A 25,014-nucleotide genomic window follows, 5' to 3' on the forward strand; every position below is an offset into this window, starting at 1 on the left:
ATCAGCCTGAAAGTCCCCAGCAGACAGATAATGCTCTGGCATGTGGTGGGGAAAACGAGTTGCAAATGTGGTGGAAAGTCCCTGTTTGCCTGTGGCCACGTGCTGGTTGCCACAGCGGACACGTGGTATCTCGCTCAGCAATGTCTCCTGTGTTTGGCTGGTCAATCTGGCTGCATTTCACCTTCCAGGCTTCTCTGTGCACAGGGGTGGTGATACAGCCCTTCAGCTGCTGGTGGTGGAGCCAGGGTGCTTCCTTCCAAATCCATCCACGAAAAACAAATTAAAAACTGAACTTCACCAGTCCTACCAGCAGTCATTAAAACCCTGTGAGCTGCAATTTCAGAAGAGCTTTCAAAAGCAGCCTCTCAGAAGCTGATTTGATTGTGTCCCTTCTGGTTAACTTTTTTTTAAATTAAAAAGAAGGAAAGGTACAGTTCAGACTGGAGCAGGCCAGCATTTTGAAGGGATTTCTGTGTGGTTGTCTTTGGGTACAAAGAAATGCATTTCAAAACTTTTTCACAGCATGAGCACTTCTGAGAGTGCTCAAGGCTGAAGACAAATCTCAGGACAATGTGTTGGCTGCAAACTCCAGAAATTGCCCCAGGTCACCTCTCACAAGCTATAGATCTGTCTTTTTCATGCGGTACACTAGGCATTTGAGGGATAACCTGAGAAACTAACGATTTAGGAGATTTCCAGTCAAATCAGGAGCACACCAAAATTCCAAGCACACGAGTCAGCTTTTCTGACCTGACCCCTCTGTACTTTGTCACATTTCTGTTAGCCTTTTCTGTAGATAAGCAGAGACTTATCCTGCCTGTGCAGGAGAGAGGTATTTGGCCACGCACCATCCTGGTGGTTTGCCAGCACCCATGGATTGCTGCATGCCTGGCAGAGCAGGAAGGCCGTGTGGGGATGGCTCATGATTCTGCCAGTACCAGCAAGTCAGGTGGGAAACCACAGTCTTCTGGTTTTGTCTGGAACACAGTTAATTTTCTTCCTAGTAGCTGGTGTAGTGCTGTGGTTTGGATTTAGAATGAGCATGGTGTTGATCATACACTGCTGTTCTGGTTGTTACGGACAGTCAAAGGCTTTTCAGCTTCCCACGCTCTGCCACATGCACGAGGAGCTGGGGGGAGCAAAGCCGGGAGAGTGACCCAAACTGTCCAAGGGGCTGTTCCTTACCACACGTCATCATTCTCAGTGTATAAACTGGAGCTGGCCGGGTGGCAAACACCGCTGCTCAGGAACAGACTATTGGGTCATAGGTGGTGAGCAATTGTGTTGTGCATCGCTTGGTTTGTATATTCTATTATTCATTTTCTTCTCTTCCTTTGCTGTCCTATCAAACCATTCTTATCTCAACCCATGAGTATATTTTCCATTCCGATTCTCTTCCCTGTCCCAGTCTGGGGGTGATGAGCGAGTGACTGTGTGGTCCTAGTTGTCGGCTGGGGTTAAACCACGACACACAGCCAGGGGACAAGGAATTAATGGTGTCCCTCCCACTGCAGTGTCACAACATAATGCCTCTTCAGCAGTACGGCACTAATTTTTACCTGTTTTGCTTTACATTTGATGCATCACGTGTGCAGCATCTTTCCACCAAGTATGCGGGCGGCTCAAGGGAGAATTGTAGCTCTCCAGGTGATGTTTGATGTTGTCTTATCCGCTGCTTCACTCAATAAACCCCTGAGTTCATGAACCTTGCCAGCTGGCAAATACATGTCTCTGAAGGTTGCAAAGTAATCTATGTAGGGAGAGTTGCTGAGGTTTAGTAGTCTTGGCACAGCCTCTAGGCCCTGTCTGTGACTGCTGGGCTTTGCTGAGGCTGCAGAGCTCAGCAGGGAAGTTAAGGAAACATTGCCAGCAGGAAAGAAAGTCAGTAGGTGCCACTTGTTGCTTGATACTTGCTAACTCCGGTTGCAGCCCTGTGTCTCTGCCTGTGTGAGCTTTTGTCTGTGGCGCCTGAATGCGTGTTATATTTGTGACTGTGAGCTCGTTTGCTGTGGAAGGACCTCATGGTACATCCAGAACTGCTTTTTCTTGCTCTGTGTGATGATCTCACCTTGTGCTTACTCTCCAGACAACCTCAGGCTATGTCCAGTTCGACAACTGCCGCTTTGAAGGCGGGCAGCTACAGATCCACGCGCCAGGGACGTGCCAGGTGAAGTTCTGCACCTTCAGCCGGTCCAGCATCCACCTCCACAGCGTGGCCCTTTGTGTCCTGGAGAACTGCGAGTTCATGGGCAGCGAGAATGCCTCTGTGACCGTGGAGGGCTGTCCCAGCTCCGACTGCAGCTGGGCCTGCAAGCACCTGGCCATGCTGGCCAAGTCCTGCGCGGTGTCCTGGCGGGAGCCCAGCCTGGCCAGGCAGGACAGCTGGGGGGAATCGCTGCTGGGGCTGGAGAGAACATGTGATGTTGTCAGGGGGGAAGAACAGAGCAGCTTCCTCTCTGTTGTGGGTACTCCAGCCCTGCTCAGCTCAGCCCAGAAAGACGGTGAATTCGGAGAGAACCTGCGGGCAGCGGAGGAGGAGGGGTACCCAGCCCTCGACTCGGACTCCAGTGACGATGACTTACTATGCAACGATGAAGAGGACGCTCAGGCTGCACACAGACTGCCCTGCCGAGCCCACAGCCTGAGTCACACGCTTGCTGACATTACGCACAGGAGGCTTCACAGCGACAGGCTGCACAACTTCCAGAGGCACCTTCAGCTCAAGTCTCTGCAGCAGGAGCTGCAGCAGGACAAGGAGGCCCAGTCTTTGGCCAACTCTCTGCATGGCTGCGTCATCCGGCAGTGCCTTTTCAAGGACGGGAAGGGAGGAATATTCATTTATTCACAAGGGCAAGCGAAACTGGAAGGAAGCATCTTCAGGGATCTGACCTACGCGGTGCGCTGCATACAAAACAGTAAGGTGCTGTGGAGATTGCTGCAAGCCCTCTTCCCTCTCCCTTCTGCTCTGCCAGCTCCCTTCCTATGCAGTCCCGGGGTTAAACAGCCCACATGGAAGGCAGAACACCTGCAGCTGCCTGCTTTCTGCATGCATAATGTTGTAATTGCAATCAGAGGTGCTAACTCTGTGGCACATTGGGGTTGTGTAGTAAGGCCGATCTACCTGTAAATTAAACTTTAGTCCTGTAAAAGTGCTGCTGGTTATCATCACCTTTGCTGCTGCCAGCACAGCCCATACTGTTGTCCCAACACAGGGTTCTTTACTCAGTGTGCATACAAATGAGCCAAATTTTAGCACACAGAGACGAGATATTGTTTATTACAGAGTTGCACAAGTCTGGATGCTGGAATAAAGCCAGCACACCAGCAAGAAAAGTAGAAGGCAATATATACAAAATCTTATCCCTCTGTTCATACCCTAAAGAGCCAATTGGTTACACATTTGCATATTGCATTACATAATCCTTTTAGTGTATAATGAGCAACATTCAGCTAAAGGACACTTTATCCAACAGTCTCAAGATATGTGTTAAAGGAAGACAAATCTTTAAGTTAGCAATTGCAGACAGGATTCATTCTTGTAAGCGATGACAACAATACCAGAAATGCAGCGACTTGGGAACTGTGAAGCCAGTCCTGGCTGTCTCAGGAGCGTGGGCATGAGGGGTCTCTGCCATGGGCACAGGTGGGCTGTGAGGAGGGATTTCAGATGGGAGCCTGTGCTGGAGGCTGAACTGAGACTTTCCCTCAGCACAGCATCTGCCGACCCTGCGTGCCTGGAGCTCTCTGCCTCTGTGCTGTGTCTTCTACAGGCAGGCAGGGGTGGTGAGGATGGGCAGCATTGTGCTGCAAGACCCCCAGAGCTGGCGGTGCCGGGGAGCTTAGGAGGCTGCTCTCCACCACCTGCTCTGCTTGGTCAGGGCAGCCCTGGATTTGGGCCCATCTTTCAATCTTATCACTTTAAAGACTGAAAATAAAAGTTTTGTGCAGGGGGAGGGAGGGGAACGTTATCTGGACAGAGGCTGTTTTGTGATGGGTCTGGCTTCCCGTCTGCAGTCCCCACAGAAGGACCACGGAGCGCGGTGTCTGTGCCTTGCAGACACGCTTGGCGTCAGAGGGGGGCTCCTTTCTTTCCAGGGGTACCTGTGCCAGAGGGTGCCCTCCCGATGCTGGCCCCCTGCACAGGGTGGTGGGCAGAGGGAGCAGAGGCACCTCGCGCAGCTCCACGTGCTGCTCAGCCTCTCGGAGCTGCTCCGGGGCTGTTTTGGTGGGAGTCAGGCTAGCAACAAGTGCAGGTCCCACACTTTGGACCACACTCTGTTTCTCTTCCCCATGGTTTGCTTCCAGTTTGCTCAGCAGCCTGGTTTTAACTGGTAGCAAAGGGAGGGAGGTGAGCCCAGCCCAGCTGCTGCTCTCAGTGAGAATTTGCTCAGGTACAAGTTAGGCTGGAGGCTCTTGTCAGGAGGTGGGTGTCAGAGCATCAGAGAACAGCAGACAGTGAAGTGCTTGGCTGCAAGGTGGAGACAAGGTGCAACATGACGTGGGGACACAGGGGACCTGGCAAGTGCTCAGGGTCCTGGAGCAAGGTCTGGTGTGTGGGACCTGGCTGGAGCAGGTCCCTGCGTCCCTCCCTCCTGGAGCTCCTTCCCCGGGCAGCCATGCATGACTGATGAAGACAGGCGGCTGTCAAGCCCCGCTGAGCTCCGCGTTTAGTCAAGAGATTGAATGAAGCATCTTTCTGGAATGAGCAGATAAAAGAAAGTATAATTTAATTACCTTCTGATCTGCGTTGCTCATTGAAGCGGGATATGCAATAGCAATTTGTAGATTATTTGTTAGCACTCATAAAACATGGATTTAAGACATGAGTTTGTTTGGCTGGAAAATATTAAAGATTGCTGCTGTGTAAATATTTAACTTTTTCTTTGCTTAGAGGAAACTAGGTTGTTATGAGTGGTGGCAGTGACTTCGGTTTGGTGGCTGAATTGTTTCTGCGCCCAAATGGCACAACCTTCACCCAGAAGGCGCAAGGCAATGGATGGATCATGTGCTGAATGTGTGTGCCGTAGTGTGCTGGCCCCATCAGCTCCACGGGAGACTCAGGAGGCTCCGTGGCCTTTGACGTGTCCCCTCTGAGCAGCTCTGTGCAGCAGGGTCCGCAGCAGCCTGGTGCCAGCGGTGTATGGCGGGGATGCTGGTGCCAAGGGATCTGCCTGAGCGGGGACGGGGCAGGTCTGTGGTACCACAGCCGTGTGGAGGTGGGATGGTGATGCTGACCATGTGCAATGTGGTGGGTGAAGCCCTGAGGCACGCCTGAACATGGGCTTTGTCAAGCAGAGAGGTGTGTTGGGCCATGTCTTTGCTCTGGCTGTGCAGCACCAGGTACAACAGGTCCCTGTCCCACACAGGACCGTGCCAGTGGGTGATGCCAACAGGCTTCACCACACACGATCTTCCTTTCCCTGGCCAGCATGCCTGGCACATCCTGGGCTGTGGGACAGTCAGAGAGTTCATGCATGTGTAGAGTCACAGAATGGTTTGGGCTGGCAGAGACCTTCACAGCTCATCCAGTCCAACCCCTGCCATGAGCAGGAACTGAAAGGAGGTTGGAACATGGAGGGTGTTGGTCTCTTCTCCCAAGTAGCAAGTGATAGGACAACAGTAAATGGCCTCAAGTTGCACCAGGGAAGGTTTAGGTTGGATATTAGGAAAAAATTCTTCACGGAAAGGGTTGTCAGGTGTTGGAACAGGCTGCCCAGGGCAGCGGGGGAGTCACCGTCTCTGGAGGGGTTTAAAAGGCATTTAGACGAGATTCTTAGGGACATGGTTTAGTGCTAGAGTTAGGTTAGGTTATGATTGGACTCGACGATCCTGAGGGTCTTTTCCAACCGAAATGATTCTATGATTCTATGACATCTTCACCAGCTCAAGTTGCTCAGAGCCCTGTCCAGCCTGGCCTGGGATGTCTCCAGGGATGGTTCATCCACCACCTCTCTGGCCAACCTGGGACAGGCTCTCACCACCCTCAGGGCCAACAATTTCTCCCTCATGTCCGGCCTGAATCTCCCTCCTTTAGTTTAAAACCATCACTCTTGTCCTGTCACAACAGGCCCTGCTCAAAAGTCTGCCCCCATCTTTCTCCTGGGCCCCTTTTAAGCACTGAAAGGCCGCACTAAGGTCTCCCCGGAGCTTCTGTTCTCCAGCTGAACACCCCAGCTCTCTCAGCCTGTCCTCCCAGCAGAGCTGTTCCAGCCTCGGATCATTCCTGTGGCTCCTCTGGCCCCTTCCCAGCAGGTCCATGTCTGAGGGTTCTGATGCGCAGAGGTTGCAGAAGGGAGAGCTCTACCCTTGGTCATCTCCTCTTCCTCATCCTTCCAACTACAGCTACAGGTGCTTCTCCTCTTCTCCGCAGGTTATCATGCTGAGGAATGACATCCACCACTGCAAAGCCTCGGGGATATTCCTGCGCCTCTCAGCAGGAGGCCTGATCGCAGACAACAGCATCCACTCAAATGGTGAGGCCGGAGTGGACATCCGTAAGGGAGCCAACCCCCTTGTTCTGGTACGTACCCCCGAGCTGCGATGGAGGGCAGCGCACTCCTTCTTCCACCTGCTGCTTTTCTCCAAGGGGCAGCAGGGATTCATCTCCCCGGGTAGGAAACACTGGCCTTTCTGTGAGCTTTGCACTTCAGCCTGTTTCTTTGTTTTTTGTTGATGAATTAGACTACAGCTAACACCAAGGGTCAGGCATAGCGATGTGCTGCCTGATGGTACATGCACCATCTCCTGCTCTACAGAGTGTTTCAAAAAGATGGACCCAATTTCAAAGCAATATATTTCATGTTGGCAACATGTTACAATTACACAATAGTTTACAAATGGTCTTTGACATATCCTCACAAGAAAACGTCACAGGATGTAATGTCTAGGGAGCTTGTGGGCCAAGAGTGTAATGCCAAGTCTTGTGGTCCCATACAACCTATCCAGCGTTGAGGCGGTGTGTCCATCTTTTTAAAACACCTCATATTTTATGGTACACGTCTTAAAATTGCTGCGTATAGAGGAGAGGGCAGAGGATGTTTCCCTGTCAAGTAAATACCCCTGTGTAATGAGTGAACTTGTGCAAGCAAGGTAATAAGTCAGGACTGTGCTGTGAATGGTTTGTCCCACACTGGGAGTCACATTTTCTGTCCTGGGAGCTGGTGGCTGGTCTCAGCTCTCTACCCAGCCTCGAGCAGGAGCAGCAGCCTGCTCTCCAGCACTGTGGGTTTTCCTTTGAATAGGTGGTGCCTGTGGCTGTGCAGCTGTGTCCTCATCCCTGCTCAGTCAGCGCTCTATCTGTGGTCATCCTGAGGGGCTTCACCACACAGGGAGAGGCAGAGGTGGATGCAAACCTCCATGCGAGTGACTCTGAGGCTGTATCGAGCTCTCCTGTGAGCTCTGCACAGGGATGGGGCAGGCAGAGCTGTGGCCCCATGGAGGAAGAGGATGAGAAGGATGAGGCAGCTCTTCCATGGAGCCATGGTTGCAGCTTTGAGCTGCTGTTTGTTGCTTTGCCTGGTTTGGCGATTCCTACCCTGCCCCTCCGCAAGGTCCTGGGCTGGGACTGCTGTCCTGCTCAGGGGTCCCAGGTCCCCCTCACCTGACGGGAGACGCTGGCCCTGTCCTGCAGAGGAGCAGCTGTGTGGCTGCTGACAGCACATCCAGCTGTGCAAAGCAGCTGGAGAGAAAGCACCACGCTGTGATGCCAACTCCCTGCTCCGACCCCTGCCTCAGCCCCGGTGGGGTGTCACCAAGGGTCTGTTCCTCTCAGTGGCCCTGGAAAGGTGTTGGGCTTGCAGCCCCACCAGCCCTGCCCTGTGTCCTGCGGGGATTGGAGCATCATCAGGCCCAGGGCAGCCCTTGGAGATGGCAGCAGGAGCTGCTGGAGGAAGAAGAGGCTGCGGCCATGATGGGAAGGGAAATTTGGTGTTATATAGTAGAACCCCTGAGAAGCATAAAAGTTAAGTCTGCCTTGACCGTTTGAGAGTGATTTATTGGCAGCTGGATTAATTACCTTTCTGCCCTTTTCCCCAGCAGGGTTGGGAGCTGTTGCTTTTCTCTGTGGTTGCTGTCTCCTCTTGCTCACTTTTATGAGTGACCTTCCTTCCTTTTGCTTTATTCTCTCTACATGTGCAAAAATAAAACCGTAGTGCAATAAGATACACAGTGGCCTTCGCTCAGGCATTGTCGTCGTTGGCAACGGAAAAGGCATCATCCGTAGCAATCAGATCTATGGGAATAAAGAAGCTGGCATTTATATTCTGTATAATGGAAACCCTGCTGTGAGGTACGTTAGCTAGCACTGACCTCTCTCTCTTTCCTCCTTTGTTAAGAATTATTTCTCCCACTGCGCACACTTCTCTTTTTTTCTATCCCCGCCATAGAGCAGAAATAGGACTATGGTGCACTAGTGCCTTTCTGTGACTTCCCTCTATCTGCTTGCTGTGCACAGGTCTTTGCCAAGTGCCAGTCCTGGGTTTTCCCCTGGATCGGAGGCTATGTTCAGGATCAACAGCTCACACATCATGGTGCTCTTTGCGGGAAGGGGGGAAACAGACCTCGGTGCTCCATTCGCTGTTACTCCGATTCACCTTTCTGCTTTAAACTCCTGGAGCTACTGATTTGTGTGTGTTTATACAGTTTGGTTTAGACGCCAGTATTGGTGTCTGGCAGGGTTTCTTCAGGATCTTCACTGTATGTGGTGACATAACTGGTAGCAATGACCCCAGAAATGCAATGGCAGCTGGAGCACGGTCTTGTTTGCAGATGTGAGGGACATCTCACCTGTCCTGCCACCCTCCATGCCTCTCACCGTGCCTGTGGGTGATGAGGAGCAGGTATGTGACAGCTCACCATGGTGCTGCAGGCGCAAAGAGAATAAAATGGTTGCCCAGAGTGTTCATACTGGAAGTGTTGCTAATTGACAGAACTTCAGCCTGGAGTCCTAATGAAAGCGGCTTCTTGCAGGTTCATGGTCTGTCTATGGAGCTGCTGAGGTTTGGACAGACTGCGTGTATGGACACTTCACAACAGCTTACCATGGCTCTGAGTCTGGGCTGGGACCGGGAGAGAAGTCTGCACCAGATGTACCAGCCCTGAAAACACGGGGCTGAGGGCCAGGCTTTCCAATGGGGAATTATGAATGGGAGGTGCTGATTTCTGAGAGAAGCCGTGTTGTGGTGGCGGGGCCCAGCGGTGCAGAGGACATGTGCTGTGGGATGGAGGGATTCACTAGACGTCCTTCCCGCTGCACTTTCTGTCACCATCGTCTGCAGCCCCAGCTTGTGCCTCCTGACTGGCCTGTGACCGTCCGTGCGCACTGGCACGTGGGGGTGATGGGGAGCAGCAGGAAGGCTGGTGGGAAGACACCTTTTTTCTCCTGTTTTGGAGGAGTCTCCCTGCCCTGCTCACGTGTGATGCTCTGTGCTGGCTTGAGGCAGGCTGCGGCACCGGCTGAGGCTGCGAGCACTGGCACCGTCCTGGCAGTGCCACCAGCACCATCCCCGCAGTGCCACAGGTACCGGCACCGTCCCGGCAGTGCCACCGGCACCATCCCCGCAGTGCCATGGGTACCAGCACCGTCCCAGCAGTGCCACCGGCACCATCCCCGCAGTGCCATGGGTACCGGCACCATTCCGGCAGTGCCACTGGCACCATCCCCGCAGTGCCACAGGTACCGGCACTGTCCCAGCAGTGCCACTGGCACCATCCCCGCAGTGCCATGGGCACCATCCCCGCAGTGCCACGGGCAGCTGTGCTGGGCAGGGGCTCACGGGGCTGTCAGCGTGGCCGGGTCTCACTGATGGGACCGCGAGTGCAGCCATGGGCAGGCAGGGCTGGCAGAGTGGGGAGGTTCATGGCAGGAATAACGTCCTTTGCTGGGTGCCTTTTCCACAGGTGGAAGCAGAATTATGTTTTGCGCATTCTCGAGAGCTGCAAGCCCACGCCACACTGTTACTGCCTGGCTGGGTGCAGGTTTCAGGAGGTGTTGCGAAGGTCTCCATGCCGAAAGCAGGGGTGTGTCCTGAGGTGTGTGCCAGCAACCTGGGTGCCCTGCACCATTTTTAAGCATGATACAACCCTTGGGCATGTACATCTTGCAGTCAGAGGTACCTCTGTCTGGGTAAGACTGCATCCCTGCGGTGCCGAGGCTGGGAGGTGCAGGTGTGGTGGTGCCCAGTGGCACAGAACCAGCGCCTGCTCCGGGAGCTGGTGAGGGTGGCTGGGGGACACAGCTCTGCAGCGGTGGGACTCGGGTGGCTGGAGGACATGGCCCTGCAGCGGTGGGACTTGGGCAGCTGACAGCCCTGCCCCGTACTCCTGGACATTGCTCTGGGACTGTTTCACGGCTTCTCCTCCTCCTTCCCCTCGCAGCTGCTGCTGCCAGCCCGGATTTCAAGCGCAGGCGCCTTATGCACTGTTCTCAGCTGGTGCCTCTTGCTAGAGGCAGGAATGTGTGTGGCACTGGGTCCTGCAGCCCACGAGCAGCTTTGTCCTCTGCGCACCGCAGATGGCTGCCAGACCAGCGGCACCGACCGGGCAGGCAGCCATGAGTGGATGGGCAGCTGTGCCAGGGCCACTGTGCCAGGGCAGCTGTACCGGGGCAGCCGTGCCAGGGCAGCCATGCTGGGGCAGCCGAGGACAGCAGAGGACAGCTGAGGACAGCAGAGGTGCTGGCTGCCCGACCAGGCAGGTGGCCCCTGCTCTGTCTGCACTTGTCCCTTGGAGCACCTTACCCCCCACCTCCACCCCAGCTGGTGCTGCTGATAGCGTGTTGTGGGTGATTGCATGTCACAGGTGGTCCTATGTCGTGAGCGATGGCCTGTTGTGAGCGATGATGTGTCGTGAGCTGCGTTCCCACCCTGGCTCTCTGCTGTGGAAGCTCCTCCAGTCCTTTCGCAGCCCAGGGAAGCGGAGCCGTCCCTGGTGTGTGCTGCTGGGTGAGTGCTGGGACAGAGTCTGTGTCGGGCGCTGTGCTTGGTTGGTGGGTTTCCATCGTGATCAATGTGATTGCTCTCCTGCTCTGAACCTCAGCAGCAAGCCAGAGATTTGAGGTCATGTGGAGGAGGAGCTGGTGGTGGGCTCAGGGCTCTTGGGCTTTGTTCCTTCTGACAGGCCATTGGTGGGAGCCTAGGGGACAGCAGGCGCTGTGAAGCCCATGTGTGCTCTCCAGGCCATCATTCCCAGCGCATCACTGCCTCTGCTCCTGCCACCGTGTTTGGTGTTTCCCACCATCAACCTCCATTGCTGTCTCTCACTGCCATCGGGGCTTGTCATACAGCAGCAGTCCCATGGCTGTTAAAGCCTCTCGCCTCCTCCCCCGGGTGAGGAGGATGAGAAACAGGATAAAGCCCTCACAGACCTCTCTGTGGTGCCCACCTAGGTGGGCTCCAGCCCCGACGTGGTGCATCTCCTGCGCTTTTCCGTCCGAACATGGAGTCTGCAGCTCGGAGCCCCCTGCTCTGTGCCATCCGTGGGGGTAGGGCAGCCGTGGCAGTGGGTGGCTGCCACTTTGTGGTGTGCACTGCCAGGAGAGCCAGGCATGCAGGACCTCTGCGGTGAAGTGAGTTCAGGCCTGAGGAGAAGGAAAGTCCAGCTTGTGTGGGGATAACAGTGCAGGCAGCTGGTGAGGTGGGGAGGCCGGGGCGCCAGAGGCAGCACTTGGTTCTCCCTGCCTGCATGTTGTCCTAAAAGCAGGGTTCTTTATCCAGCGTGCATGCAACTGAGCCAAATTCTACACACAGAGACGAGATATTGTTTATTACAGAGTTGCGCAAGTCTGGATGCTGGAATAGAGCCAACACGCCAGCAAGAAAAGTAACAGCCATTACAGACAATATCTTATCACCCTTAGGGCAGTCCTAAGGAGCCACGCGGTTACACATTTGCATACTGGTTGCGCGGTTGCATATTGGTGACACAACCATTTTACCACTGGTCAGGCTCCCTGAGGAGGGGTCTCAGGCTGGGCCTGGGTCTTCCCTCCTGAGGGTGTGATTTTTAGTATTATAATGAGTGAAGTTCAGCTAAAGGACACTTTATCCAACAGTCTTGGGATATGTGTTAAAACAAAACTCAACTAATTGTGCAGGCTCCAGCATGTCTACACTGCAAGGACAGGAATCTTTGTAGTTTCTGATAAGGCGTTTTCTCCAGATCCCTCATATCTTTGTTAGGGGAGCAGACTGACCTAAATCTAGCAGGATGTACATACCTTTAAGTTAGCAACTGCTGGCAGGATTCATTCTTGTAAGCGGTAGTGACTACACGTACATTCTCTGTGGCTGTGCCTGGCCACTCCTGGAGACGGGACCCTGCTGGACAGATGGCTGCTCTGACATGGTGGCTGGCGGGATGTCCACAAGCACCTCTTGCTCCTCGGGTGCTCCTGCTGCTAACCACTACTACTGAGATGTCCTTCTCTGTGTCTATTGTGCTTTCCCTTCCTTGGCAGTGGTTCTGCCACTCGCAGCTCCGCTCTGCTTTGCATGCACCTTCCTGCTGCACGTCCCTCTGGCTGCCATTGCTGCGCTGCCCTGTGCCCGGCTCGCGCTGCTGGGGGCAGGTGACGGTGACACAGACAGAGACACTGCTGCCAGTGCAGGGACCCACGCCACCCTTGCTGCACACTGCGAGCAGGCAAAGCTGCTGCTGGTAACTCTCTTTTCTTCTCCCACCTCAGTGGGAACCATATTTTCCAGGGACTGGCTGCTGGAATAGCAGTGAACAAGAACAGGAGAGGCCACATCACTGGTATGGGAAGGACAACAGTGTTGTTGTGCCTGGTTTATCTCTCTCTTTAAGATCTGTCTGTTTGTTTGTTTGCAAAATTTATCTTGTTATGGCTCTTGGGTGACTTTTGGTGCAATAATCCTCTGGTTTGCATTTCCTAGTTGGCCTTTCTGCCCTTGGCAGAGCGGCCATGTCTGTCTGCAGCATGTCCTCCAGATTATTGTGCCCTTTGTCTCTGTCCCAGCGGGGACGTGGAGCTGTGCTCCGGAGCAATCTGCCGTGCAGACGGCATCATTCCCTTCCGTGCCACCCAGTTCACAAGCTACAGCTGTCAATGACACTGTCCTCTGAGTGGTTTCTCACTCTGCCCACACCTTGGAGGATGGGACGTGGTGGTTTCTGGAGCTGCTGATGACCAGTGTCCTGGGCAAGGCAGCATTGCTGGGGGAACAGGGCAGCTCCTGGGGCTTGGGCCCTGTGGTGGATGGTGGGAGCTTCTCAATGGGGCCAGCTCTCAGCTTGCCAGGTCTCCTTCCTCTTCTGTGGGCAGGAGACCCTGTGTGGTCACCTGGTCCTCCCTGCCTGGCCCTAGGGAACGTCATCTGCGAGAACCAGTGGGGTGGGGTGGACATCCGCCATGGGGGCAACCCCATTCTCAGGAGCAACCTCATCTCCTGTGGCTACTCGGACGGTGTGGTGGTGGGCGAGCGAGGGAAGGGCCTCATCGAAGGGAACGCCATCTACGGTAAGGAAGCAGGATCAGGTGGGGACCGATTCTCACCATCTTACCCATCCTCCTGTCCCCTTGGGCTTGCTGGGTTGCCCTCTGCCTCCAGTGTGCCCTGGAGCTGTGGTGGGTTCCCAGGACTGAGCTGTGGTGGGTTCCCAGGACGGAGCTGTAGTGGGAGCCCAGGACGGAGCTGTGGTGGATGTCCAGGACTGAGCTGTGGTGGGTGTCCGGGACTGGGCGGTGATGAGTGTCCAGGACTGAGCTGTGGTGGGTTCCCAGGACTGAGCTGTGGTGGGTTCCCAGGATGGAGCTGTGGTGGGTGTCCAGGACAGAGCTGTGGTGGGTTCCCAGGACTGAGCTGTGGTGGGTTCCCAGGACTGAGCTGTGGTGGGTTCCCAGGATGGAGCTGGGTTCGGTTCCCAGGACTGAGCTGTGGTGGGTTCCCAGGACTGAGCTGTGGTGGGTTCCCAGGACTGAGCTGTGGTGGGTGTCCAGGATGGAGCTGGGTTCGGTTCCCAGGACTGAGCTGTGGGGGGTGTTCAGGACTGAGCTGTGGTGGGTGTCCAGGACTGAGCTGTGGGGGGTGTCCAGGACGGAGCTGTGGTGTGTTCCCATACATGATCCGTGCTGGGTGTCCAGACCTGAGCTGTGGTGGGTGTCCACAAGGCACGAGCAGTGGTGTCAGGGCAGGGCTGGGGTCTCCAAGCACTGCTGAGTCAGTGGGCTCTGCTGCCCCGCACTGCAGGCAACAAGGGCTGCGGTGTGTGGATGATGTCCTCCAGCCTTCCACACCTCATCAACAACCAGATCAGCCACAACAGCATCTACGGGGTGGCCGTGTTCTGCTGCAAGGATAATGCTGGCGACTACCCCCCTGGTCAGGGGGGCATCGAGAGCTTCCAGGAGGATAGGGAAGGCTCTGGGGTGGAGAACGACCCCGACAGTGAGGAGGAACACCCGGCTGCCCAGTGTCCCATCAGTGTGGCGCTGGTGGAGTTGAACAGCATCAGCCACAACGGAGGTGAGCTCAGGGCTCTTTCTAGGCTCCAGGAGAAGGGGCAGCCTGCAGAACAGTGTGTTGTTCTGGCCCACCAGCCCTGGGGTCTGTCAGGGTCTGCCTTGGCTGCCACCGGGCCAGTAGGACCCTGGAGAAATGATGGGCCAAGACCTGACCACGGGTGTGTTTTTGTGCTTAAGCTGCCAGTCAGAAAGGCTGGAGAACAGGAGCTTAGGGGAGACCTTCTGATCTCTGCCTGAAAGGAGGTTGAAGCCAGGCGGGGTCGGGCTCTGCTCCCAAGGAACAAGCGCCAAGACCAGAGGAAATGGCCTCAAGTTGCGCCAGGGAAGGTTGGGGTTGGATCTGGGGAACAATTTCTTCCCCAAAGGGCTGTCGGGCATTGGAACAGGCTGCCCAGGGCAGTGGTGGAGTCATCATCCCTGGGGGGGTTGAACAGATGGAGAAGAGGTTCTCAGGGACATGGGGCAGTGCCAGGGGTGGGGTAACAGTTGGACTCGATGATCTTGATGGTCTCTCCCAACCAAAATCATTCTATGGCATTGTGACAGAACAAACTGGGTAGCTTTTAGAAATAAAAATACATTTGTGGTTGTCGTGACTGAGGCTGCAAGCTCTTAACCGATAGCTCTTCCTTTTGGTTGGCAGCTGCTGGGCTGCACGTCAAGAGCAGTGAAGCGCTCAACATCTTCGCCAACATGATCCATGCCAACAGTGACGGGGGGGTGTCGGTGCTGCAGAGCAGCCAGCTGACCTGCATCGCCAACAACAGCATCTCCTGCAACAGCCGCGCTGGCGTGCTGGTGGAGGCTGAGTGCCAGGTGGAGCTGCGCGGAAATGGTGTCTACGAGAACGGCAGCCATGGCATCGTCTCCAAGGGAGAGGGTATCATCACGGAGAACGACATCATCGACAACCACCAGTGTGGCCTTCAGCTGCTGCAGGCAGCGCACATGAAGGTGCGTCTTGCTGAGGGGACACCGACTTGTGTGTCCCTGTGGCCAGGAGCAGAGGGGACACAGAGCCTGCTCCTTGCTGATGACACCAAGCCGGGAAGAGTGGCTGACATGCCAGAAGGCTGTGCTGCCATCCAGCGAGATCTGGACAGGCTGGAGAGTTGGGCAGGGAAAAATTTAATGAAATATAACAAGGGAAAATATAGAGTCTTACATCTGGGCAGGAACAACCCCAGGTTCCAGTATAGGTTGGGGAATGACCTATTAGAGAGCAGTGTAGGGGAAAGGGCCCTGGGGGTCCTGGTGGACAGCAGGATGACCATGAGCCAGCACTGGGCCCTTGTGGCCAAGAAGGCCAATGGTACCTGGGGTGTATTAGAAGCGGGGTGGTTAGTAGGTCGAGAGAGGTTCTCCTTCCCTTCTACTCTGCCCTGGTGAGACCTCATCTGGAATATTGTGTCCAGTTCTGGGCCCCTCAGTTCAAGAAGGACAGGGAACTGCTGGAGAGAGTCCAGTGCAGAGCCACGAAGGGAGTGGAGCATCTCCCTTATGAGGAAAGGCTGAGGGAGCTGGGTCTCTTGAGCTTGGAGAAGAGGAGACTGAGGGGTGACCTCATCAATCTTTATAAATATATAAAGGGTGGGTGTCACGAGGATGGAGCCAGGCTCTTCTTGGTGACAACCAACAGTAAGACAAGGGGTAATGAGGTTCAAGCTGGAACACAAGAGGTTCCACTTAAATTTGAGAAGAAACTTCTTCTCAGTGAGGGTGACGGAACACTGGAACAGGCTGCCCAGGGAGGTTGTGGAGTCTCCTTCTCTGGAGATATTGAAAACCCGCCTGGACACCTTCCTGTGTAATCTCCTCTGGGTGTTCCTGCTCTGGCAGGGGGATTGGACTGGATGAGCTTCTGAGGTCCCTTCCAATCCCTGACATTCTGTGATTCTGTGATTCCTGCTGCCCACCCTCACTCGGTGGGGGAAGCCATTGGGTTGGCAGCAGGGCAGGAGGGACTGCCCTGGTATTGCCAGCAGGAGAGTAGACAGTCAGGATCATGTCCTCCACCCTGAAATTAGAGGGGTTGTAGTTTCCAGGCTATGTTAGAAGTGTGAGGGAAGTTGCCACCCATCTTCTTTGTCGTTGGGAGGCTGCATCTGAAACGTTGTGCCCAGGTTGGGACCTCAAGGTCAAGAGGAACATGGAGAAAAGGCACAGGATCCAGTGCAGGGCTACCAGGATGGGCAGGTGCCAGGATGCATGCCTGATAATAGAATCATGGAATAGTTTGGATTGGCAGGAATATTTAAAGGTCGTCTAGTCTGCCCAGCTCAGGTTGCTCAGAGCCCTGTCCAGCCTGGCCTGGGATGTCTCCAGGGATGGTTCATCCACCACCTCTCTGGCCAACCTGGGACAGGCTCTCACCACCCTCAGGGCCAACAATTCCTGCCTCACATCTGGCCTGAATCTCTCCCCTTCAGTTTAAAACCATCGCCCCTTGTCCTGTGGCAACAGGCTCTACTGAAAAGTCTGTCCCCATCTTTCTCATTGGCTCCTTTCCAGGCTACATTAGAAGTGTGAGGGAAGTTGTCACCCATCTTCTTTGCTTTTGGGAGGCTGCATCTGAAATATTGTGTTCAGGTTTGGGACATCAAGGTCAAGAGGAAGGTGGAGAAATGGGGGAAGGTCCAGTGCAGGGCTACCAGGATGGGCAAGTGCTGAGATGTATGACTGATGACATGGGGCAGAGGGAGCTTGGTTTGGTTAGTCTGGCAAAGAGGATCTAACAGCAGCCACCATCTACCTGAAGGTCAGTGAGAGCCAAACCCTTCTTGGCAGTACCAGGCAGTTCAACAAGGGTCAACAGCACAACTTGCAGTGGTTCCTGGACCTTGAGAGGTCCAGGTGGGAGACTGGGGGAATCTTCTGGCCTTGGAGGGCGGTGCAGCCCTGGGGCAGGTCACAGAGAGGTGCGGAGTCACCAGCCTTAGAGGCTTCCAAGTGTTGGCAGGACAAAGCCAGGGCTGCCTTGGTCTGCTGGTGTGGACTGTCCTACTCTGAGCCTGAGGTTGGACAGGAGACCTCTTGAGCTCCTTTCGACCAGCACTCCTTAGCTCCAGGTTTTTCGTGGGCAGTCATTGGGAATAGGCTGGAGAAAAGTGGGCAGAAATTGCTTGATGGAAGTTCTAAGTGGGAATCAAGTAAGTATTTTTTTTCAGTTGGTCCAGCAGTGCAAAACTGAAGTGCATTGCTCAGAAGAAAGTGATTTGAAGTGTGCCTGTCCTAACATCTGTCACGAGAGGTTTAGAAGAGCTCTGTAGGGCCCAGCGGGAGGAGGTGAGATCTTCTGGCCTCTGTGGTGGTGGCTCTATGCTTGTTCTTGCTCACATGCAGCAGGAAAGCACATGTGTACCACTGGGGATGGCTGTGTCACCCCGAGCGCTCGGTGCCCACAGTGACAGGAGTGGGAAGGGACGTCCCCAAGCAGCAGCAGCTTTTCAGGTGGGCGAGTGCATGTGGGAAGGGCTTGTGTGGGTTTGCGTGGGCTCCTGCCATTATCCAGGGGTAAAGAAAAGAGTAAATTTGGGAAGTCCTGCCTCAGGGCTGTGTCCTCTTCGACAGCGACCCACAGGTGGCTTGTCACATCTGCCTGATGTTGGAGCCTTGGTAAAGGACAGCTCAGTCATCATGTCCCAGATGTGGATTCACAGATGGCTTGTAGGAGGGACCTCTCTTCCCTCAGAGCAGCAGAAGCAATCCTGTGTGTTTCAGTGCAATGACATTCAACCAACTCCGTCTTCTCCCAGGCTTGTCCCCTCTATTGGACTGAGTGTCACAGTGCAGTGGGTGTCCCCATAGGCCTCTGTTGGACATCTGCAGGCTGTGTGAGCTGTGCTGGAGAACTGGGGTAGCTGGTGTCTGAACTAGATTTTCTGGAAGATAGTTGCAGTGTTCCAGCATCTAGCCAGTTCCCAAGGTTAGTACCTGACTCAAGGCTGCCTCTGTTCTGTTCTTTGTTGAGGCAAAGCCGTTGTGCATCAAAACGATAGATAAATGAAATCGGCTCATCATGAAGGTCCTCTAAAATGAGTATACGGAAGTCCTTGCCAAGACAAACGCTCTGCTTGAGTCATGCAGGGCTGCAGGTTCCTTTTGAAAACCATGCCCGTAGAAAAATGTCATCCCCTGGACCAGAAGCTAAAAACTGCTGCATTTTCCACAGCCTCCTGGAGCACACCGGCAGGAGTCACGTTGCAGGGTTCATTTGGGGAGCAGAGTGGGGGACACAGGTCCTTGCTGAAGTACGGGCGATGTCGTGGTGCTGCGCTGTCTCCTCTGCCCACTGGCAGAGTCCCAGAGGTGCCCGAGAGCAGGTGAGGTGGGGCTGGTGAGATGGGGCTGATGAGGTGGAGCTGGTGAGATGGAGCAGGTGAGGTGGAGCAGGTGAGGTGGAACTGGTGAGATGGAACTGGTGAGGTGGAGCTGGTGAGGTGGAGCAGGTGAGGTGGAGCAGGTGAGGTGGAACTGGTGAGATGGGGCTGGTGAGATGGGGCTGGTGAGGTGGGGCTGGTGAGGTGAGGCTGGTGAGGTGGAGCTGGTGAGATGGGGCTGGTGAGGTGGAGCTGGTGAGGTGAGGCTGGTGAGATGGGGCTGGTGAGGTGGGGCTGGGTGGGGAGGAGTGCTGGGCAAGGAGTGTCACAGCCGCTGCTGCTGTGGAGCAAAGAAGGAGAAGGAACCAAACTGATCTTTCGGATGATGGCACAGTGAGAGCTGTGGCCTTGTCTTTCTCAGCAAGAAGAGACTCCTGAGTGCTCTTTTTCCATGTTTGAAGAGGTGGCAGCCTGCCAGTTCAGCCACCTGAAACCTGGAGGGCAGGGAGCAGCAGCAGGTCCACGTTCAGCAGCATCAGTGCTTGTGTTTCACCAGGGGGTCGTGTACCAGCTGCAGCGAAGCACCGACAGCAGCTGAGCTGCCAGCTGGGGCCACCAGGAATGTGTGGAAGGCTTTGGGAAGGTTTGTGTGTGCATGGCCGTGGCACATCCAGTCTGCTCCCACACTGCCAGGAGCTGTGCTGTCTGTTTTTGTGCTGACCAAAGAGCCACGTGAACAGTGTCCTTCTGCTGGCACCATCCTGGCTAAAGCTTATTTTGCAGGTGACCAAGAACAGGATCCAGTCCTTCCGGGACTACGGGATTGCGCTCTTTGATGAAGCCAAAGGCCTGGTGCAGGAAAATCTCATTTTCCAAGGGAGATCCAAGAAATCCATTTTGCGACCGATATCAAATGCGGAGGATTGCGTCATCCAGAACAACGTGCTCCTCAGCTTCAAGAAAAGGTGAGGCCGCTGGCAGCACGGGGCGCGGTTGTGAGCTTGGAGCCATCGTGGTGCTCCTGTGTTGGGCTCTGCTTTGTGGGTCTGCAGACCCACGGCTCCAGCCCCACGCGCGTGGGGAGCCCCTGCAGATGGGGACTGCAAATAGAGCAGAGCCCAGGGGTTCCTCATGGGACACCTCTAAAGCCAAGTGAGGGGCTTGGGTTATTCCTTGGCAGGCCAGTGTGGGTCTTCACAATTGATACCATAAAATCAGCAAGTAACAAAACTTATAAAACCAGAGTTTTAGGATTTTAGAAGCAGCATTCCTTTATTGGCGCCAGGCACTCATGGGGATAGCTCCACCAAGCCAGGGTGCCAAGTAGTTTCCAGACAAAGGTTATTTCACACAGATCATGCATATTCATTACATTTCCAGGAAATCCTTTACATATGTATTACATTTTTTGGAACCACTTAGCATATGTATATGTCCCTAGTGCATGTGCAGAGCATTGAATTGGTTGTCTTTCGAGGGTCGCGGGAGGAAGAAAGTAGTCTTCACCACGTTGTCCTTTTAATGAACTCAAGTCCTGGGCATGCTCGGTTCTTTTGTTACTTGACTTGCAACCATGTGGTCAGCTTGAGCTGGTTCCCACACTGGTTTCATCTCCTCAGAGCAACGCCTTGCCCTTCAGCCCACTCTGCTTACCCCACCAAACACCATTCCTGTGACCTGACACCTAGGAAACTTATTTTTATTGCTAACTTTTGATTTGTATCACAGTGTCTCTGAGGACAGGGACATGTGCCCTGTGCCCTGGTCAGCTCGTTCTCCTGCACAGTGCTGCCTTTGCTGCTGTGTGTCCGTCCTGTTTGTGCCCCTGCAGCACCAGCATCCCTGCGGTGTTTGTGGCCGAGGGTGAGAGGGAGGAGGCACCAGAGCCACCCCGAGTCTGCGTTGTGCTCCTGTGCTGGTGGGAATCGGGTGACTCCAGGCACCAGATCCCACCTCCGGGCTGTTGCTACCAGAATAATGTGAATGGCAAAATGGGAAAATGGATCTTGGGGTGCTTGTTCATCCCGGGTGTGATTTAGCTGCCCTGGTCTTTGTGCCAGTGTGAGAACGTGTCTTCTGGTGGTCTTCAGAGGTACTGCTGTACCTGAAGACCTCTGACAAGTATTGCAAAGCTTTCCTTACCTGCCGGCTGTCACCTGGACCTCAGTGACCCTCATGATCATAGGCCTTGTTCAAAACAGGTCACTCCAGACCAGGACTCTGCAACAGATGCCTGAGGAGGGAAAGCTGGAGCCCTGTCACCCATGCAAGGGCTAGGTCTTCAGTGAAATGTTCTTTTTAGCCAGAAATTTGACCTCGACTCTTCTCTCTGGGTCACAAATCTTGGTCCAGGGTGTGGGAGTGGACACAGTGGAACTGGAAGAGTTGCATTGCTGGAGGGACGTGGTACCCCAGGCTGATGATGTTCTCACCCGGTCTTCCAGACTCCCATAGCATGGATATCAAGTGCTCTAAAGAGGACTCAGCATCTCCTGCAGTGCCCTTAGACCCATTGTTCCACCATTAGGTTTTCGAATCTGTCCCCCTTTAAGCTGTTTTTGGGAGGTCCCAGCATTGTTCCTCCCTCTGCAGCTCTTGCCCCATTCCCCAGAACTTGCAGTCACTTAGAGATATTGGCTGTGAAATCACAGAAAGTAGTTTTTGCAGAAAAACAAGATGTTCTGTCTCAGTTCTCCAACCAGACGTCGCGTGGTGAGCATGGTGCACTTGCCAGCTCTGCTCTGCCCCTTTGCTTCTGAGCCTGAGGGAGCATTTCTGTGGCTGCTCTGGAAGCGTCATCCCACCGCACTCACTGTCATCCCACCGCACTCATTGTCATCCCACCGCTCTCACAGCCATCCTACCCCACTCACGACCATCCCACCTGCTCATGGACCCGTGTGGGGTGTCTCTCCTTTCCCCAGGTTTGACACGGAGTGCATGCTGACCAGCCCCTCAGCGCGGCCCCACATCGAAGGAGGTGCCCTGGGGTCCTGCACGGTGGCCGGTGGCCAGAGGGTTTCCAGCGTGAGCACCAGGGTGGATGAGGGCTGCCACAAACACGGGAGTGTCTTCTGCACCGTTCTCTGACCAGGGACAGGGGTTTCTCCACCAGTCTCTCTGCCTGTGTCTTCTCCAGAGCTACCGCGGGGAAGCTCTCACAGCTCAGGGATGAGGAGCCCTGTGGGACTGGGCTCCCTTTGTCATGAAGGATTTTGCAGCTTCGGTGGCACCTCATGAGATAAAAAGTAGCTGGGAAAACAGCCATTAATTTCTTCCTCTTTGCCCTCTGAGATCGCCAGGGCATTATTTATTTGGGAATCGCTTTGAAGCTGCATTGTCGGTGACCATCTGTGTTTGTGCTGGAAGACTCAGGCTGACAACATGTCCTGTGTGGTCCTGCTCAGTGTCTGTTTGTGTCCACTCTACCCAGAAGGGGCAGACGGATCACAGCAGACAGACGCACAGACGCACAGACACACAGACACATGGTGCTCGTCCCTCCAGCAGCCGGGCTCGGGTGCTGTCTGCCCAGTACCTGCAGGTCCTGGTCTCCTCAGCTTCTGGCACCAGGACATACGAGCCCCCAGAGGCTGCAGCTCCCCTCCAGCAGACAGAGAAACACAGACACAGACAGATAGCACACCTGAGCTCCAAACCACCTCATCCCCTCGCTGGCAGCAGCCCCACGCAGATGCAAGTCCCCACGCTGACACGGACACTGGGTGGAGAACTCTTGCCCCAGGAAGAGACAGAATAGTGGAATCACAGGATCGTTTTGGTTGGAAAAGCACCTCAAGATCACAGAGTCCAACCATTACCCCACCCCTGGCACTGACCTGTGTCCCTGAGAACCTCATCTCCACCTGTCCAACCCCTCCAGGGATGGTGGCTCCACCACTGCCCTGGGCAGCCTGTTCCAATGCCCGACAGCCCTTTGGGGAAGAAATTGTTCCCCAGATCCAACCTCACCCTCCCCTGGCGCAACTTGAGGCCATTTCCTCTGGTCCTGGCGCTTGTTCCTTGGGAGCAGAGCCCGACCCCCCTGGCTCCAAGCTCCTTTCAGGCAGTTCAGAGATCAGAAGGTCTCCCCTCAGCTCCTGTTCTCCAGGCTGAACCCCCCAGGTCCCTCAGCCGCTCCCATCACACTTGTGCTCTGGGCGTACAGTGCAGAGTTCTCTTGACCCACCACCAAAGGAAACCCCTTACGATAGAATTGTAGAACAGTTTGTGTTGCAGGGCCCTTCCCAGCTCCCCCAGTGCCACCCCTGCCATGAGCAGGGACATCTTCACCAGCTCAGGTTGCTCAGAGCCCCGTCCAGCCTGGCCTGGGATGTCTCCAGGGATGGGGCATCCACCACCTCTCTGGGCACCCTGGGCCAGGCTCTCACCACCTTGGTGAGTTGGCCAAAGGCCGGGTTTGCTGCAGGGCACAAGCAAAGCTGACCTGGCACAAGCCTTCGGAGACCAGCACATCTGAAATGCAAAATGCCGACTGCCTTCCCCGGGCCCGGGGAGCAGATGGGCACAGCACAAGGAGGTCCCAGCACAAGGAGATCCCAGCACGAGGATATCCCGGCATGGGGTTCTCAAGAGGAGCGTGGCTGAGCTGGACGTCGAGAAGCAGGAAGCTGAGCCCCACGGGGGCATTGCGGGACAGTCCTGCCGTGGTGCTGCCACTTGAGGGGAGACAAACTGCAGGGGTGGAGGTCTCCCTGCTGAGACCCACCGACCAGCTGGTAGCAGGGTTGTCCCAAAACCAGGCTTCTTTCCCAGTGTGCAATGACCTGATCTTACACACAGAGAGGAAACGTTGTTAATTACAGTTGTGCAAACCTGGATGCTGGAATAAAGCCAGCATGCCAGCAAGAAAAGTAACAGCCATTATATACAAAATCTTATCCCTACTCAGGGGAGCCCTAAGGAGCCAATTGGATGCACATTTTCGTGTTGGTTACACATTTGCACACTGGTCACACAGTCACTTTAACACTACGCAGGCTCCCTGAGGAGGGGTCTCAGGCTGGGCCTGGGTTTTCCCTCCTGAAGGTGTGATTTTTAGTATAATATTATAATGAGTGTATAATGAGCAATGTTCAGCTAAAGGACACTTTATCCAACAGTCTCAATATATATGTTAAAACAAGACAATTAATTGTGCAGGCTCCAGAATGTCTAAGCTGCAAGGACAAAACCTCCTAATAAGGAGTTCTTGAAATCACTCTTCATTCAAAGAGCAGACTGACCTGAAACCATTCCACCGATTTACACATCCTTGGGCTAGTAATTGCTGACAGGATTAATTCTTTCCAGTGATGATGACTACAAGGGGTCGGTTTGCTTGTGGATGGTTCTGGAGCAGGGGTAGAGCCGCAGTGGGAGACGCCAGTACACTATGTGTATTGATACACGATACACCTGGTAAGCGGCAGGAGAGGAACGGGTGGACACACAGGTTGGCAGCAGGGATGGGTTGAGGGGATGCGAGAACCCAAATTCCTGCTGCAGGGCAGAAATCTGCAGTCCCTGGTTCGGTGCAGAACGTCCTGCCCCACATTCTGAGGCGTCCACAGCCTTGGTGTGTGGGGGGGACCTTGGAGAGCCTTGGGGGACAGCACGGGGAGAGGAAGGGAGGGCTGTACCTGCACCAGCACAGAAACATCATGGTTGCCAGGAGGCTGACGTGCTTGCAGAAGCACCTGGAGACGCTCAGTACTGCTCTGAAAATGCCAGCAGGGAAACAAGTACCACAGCTGTAACACATGTGGAGGTTCAGGCTGTTCACAGCGGCGGTCACTGGACTTGTATGAACTTCCAAGACAACGCTGAGAGCCTCAAAAATAAGATTCGGAACCATAACGCCTGGGGCTGCCTGCAGTGGCCTGAGCCCTGGGGTTGTGGAGAACATCTTTGTGTTCAGACACTTCCCAGAGGCTTCTGATTCCCACCAGCCAGACCACAAAAAATCCAAATGTACAAAACCCACTGAGAGTCTGATCTTTACCACAGCTTTAATATCCTCTTCATTCCGTGCTTTTTGCACTTGGGGACAGCAAAATGCCCCATGGAGTACCAGACGCTCTCAAGCAGGCATACAGGAAATTTTTCATACATGTAGTTTAACTCACTTAAAATGGCAGAACATAAACAAGAAGTTAATTTCAATATATGGAGTAAGACCTGGAAGAGGTCAAATGGACAAGTATCCTTCAA

The 25,014-nt window shown here is 54.5% G+C and overlaps 1 protein-coding gene across 3 annotated transcripts in view; it reads left to right on the plus strand.

The window, feature by feature from the left end:
* Nucleotides 1–22,127, plus strand: part of FBXO10 (F-box protein 10) — a 30,897-nt gene extending 8,770 nt beyond the window's left edge. For 2 of the 3 annotated variants that reach the window (XM_065655779.1, XM_065655777.1), the window contains 9 exons: nucleotides 2,087–2,920; nucleotides 6,371–6,520; nucleotides 8,151–8,287; nucleotides 12,683–12,753; nucleotides 13,325–13,477; nucleotides 14,208–14,483; nucleotides 15,126–15,436; nucleotides 19,585–19,766; nucleotides 21,726–22,127. In XM_065655779.1, coding sequence (XP_065511851.1) covers nucleotides 2,087–2,920; nucleotides 6,371–6,520; nucleotides 8,151–8,287; nucleotides 12,683–12,753; nucleotides 13,325–13,477; nucleotides 14,208–14,483; nucleotides 15,126–15,436; nucleotides 19,585–19,766; nucleotides 21,726–21,891 — 2,280 coding nt within the window. In that variant the 3' untranslated portion in view covers nucleotides 21,892–22,127. The remainder of the gene's footprint in view (nucleotides 1–2,086; nucleotides 2,921–6,370; nucleotides 6,521–8,150; nucleotides 8,288–12,682; nucleotides 12,754–13,324; nucleotides 13,478–14,207; nucleotides 14,484–15,125; nucleotides 15,437–19,584; nucleotides 19,767–21,725) is intronic. The other variant, XM_065655780.1, reaches the window with a different exon arrangement.
* The last annotated feature ends 2,887 nt before the right edge of the window (nucleotides 22,128–25,014 follow it).

Source organism: Caloenas nicobarica, chromosome Z (genome assembly GCF_036013445.1).
Source record: "Caloenas nicobarica isolate bCalNic1 chromosome Z, bCalNic1.hap1, whole genome shotgun sequence".
Lineage (NCBI taxonomy): Eukaryota > Metazoa > Chordata > Aves > Columbiformes > Columbidae > Caloenas > Caloenas nicobarica.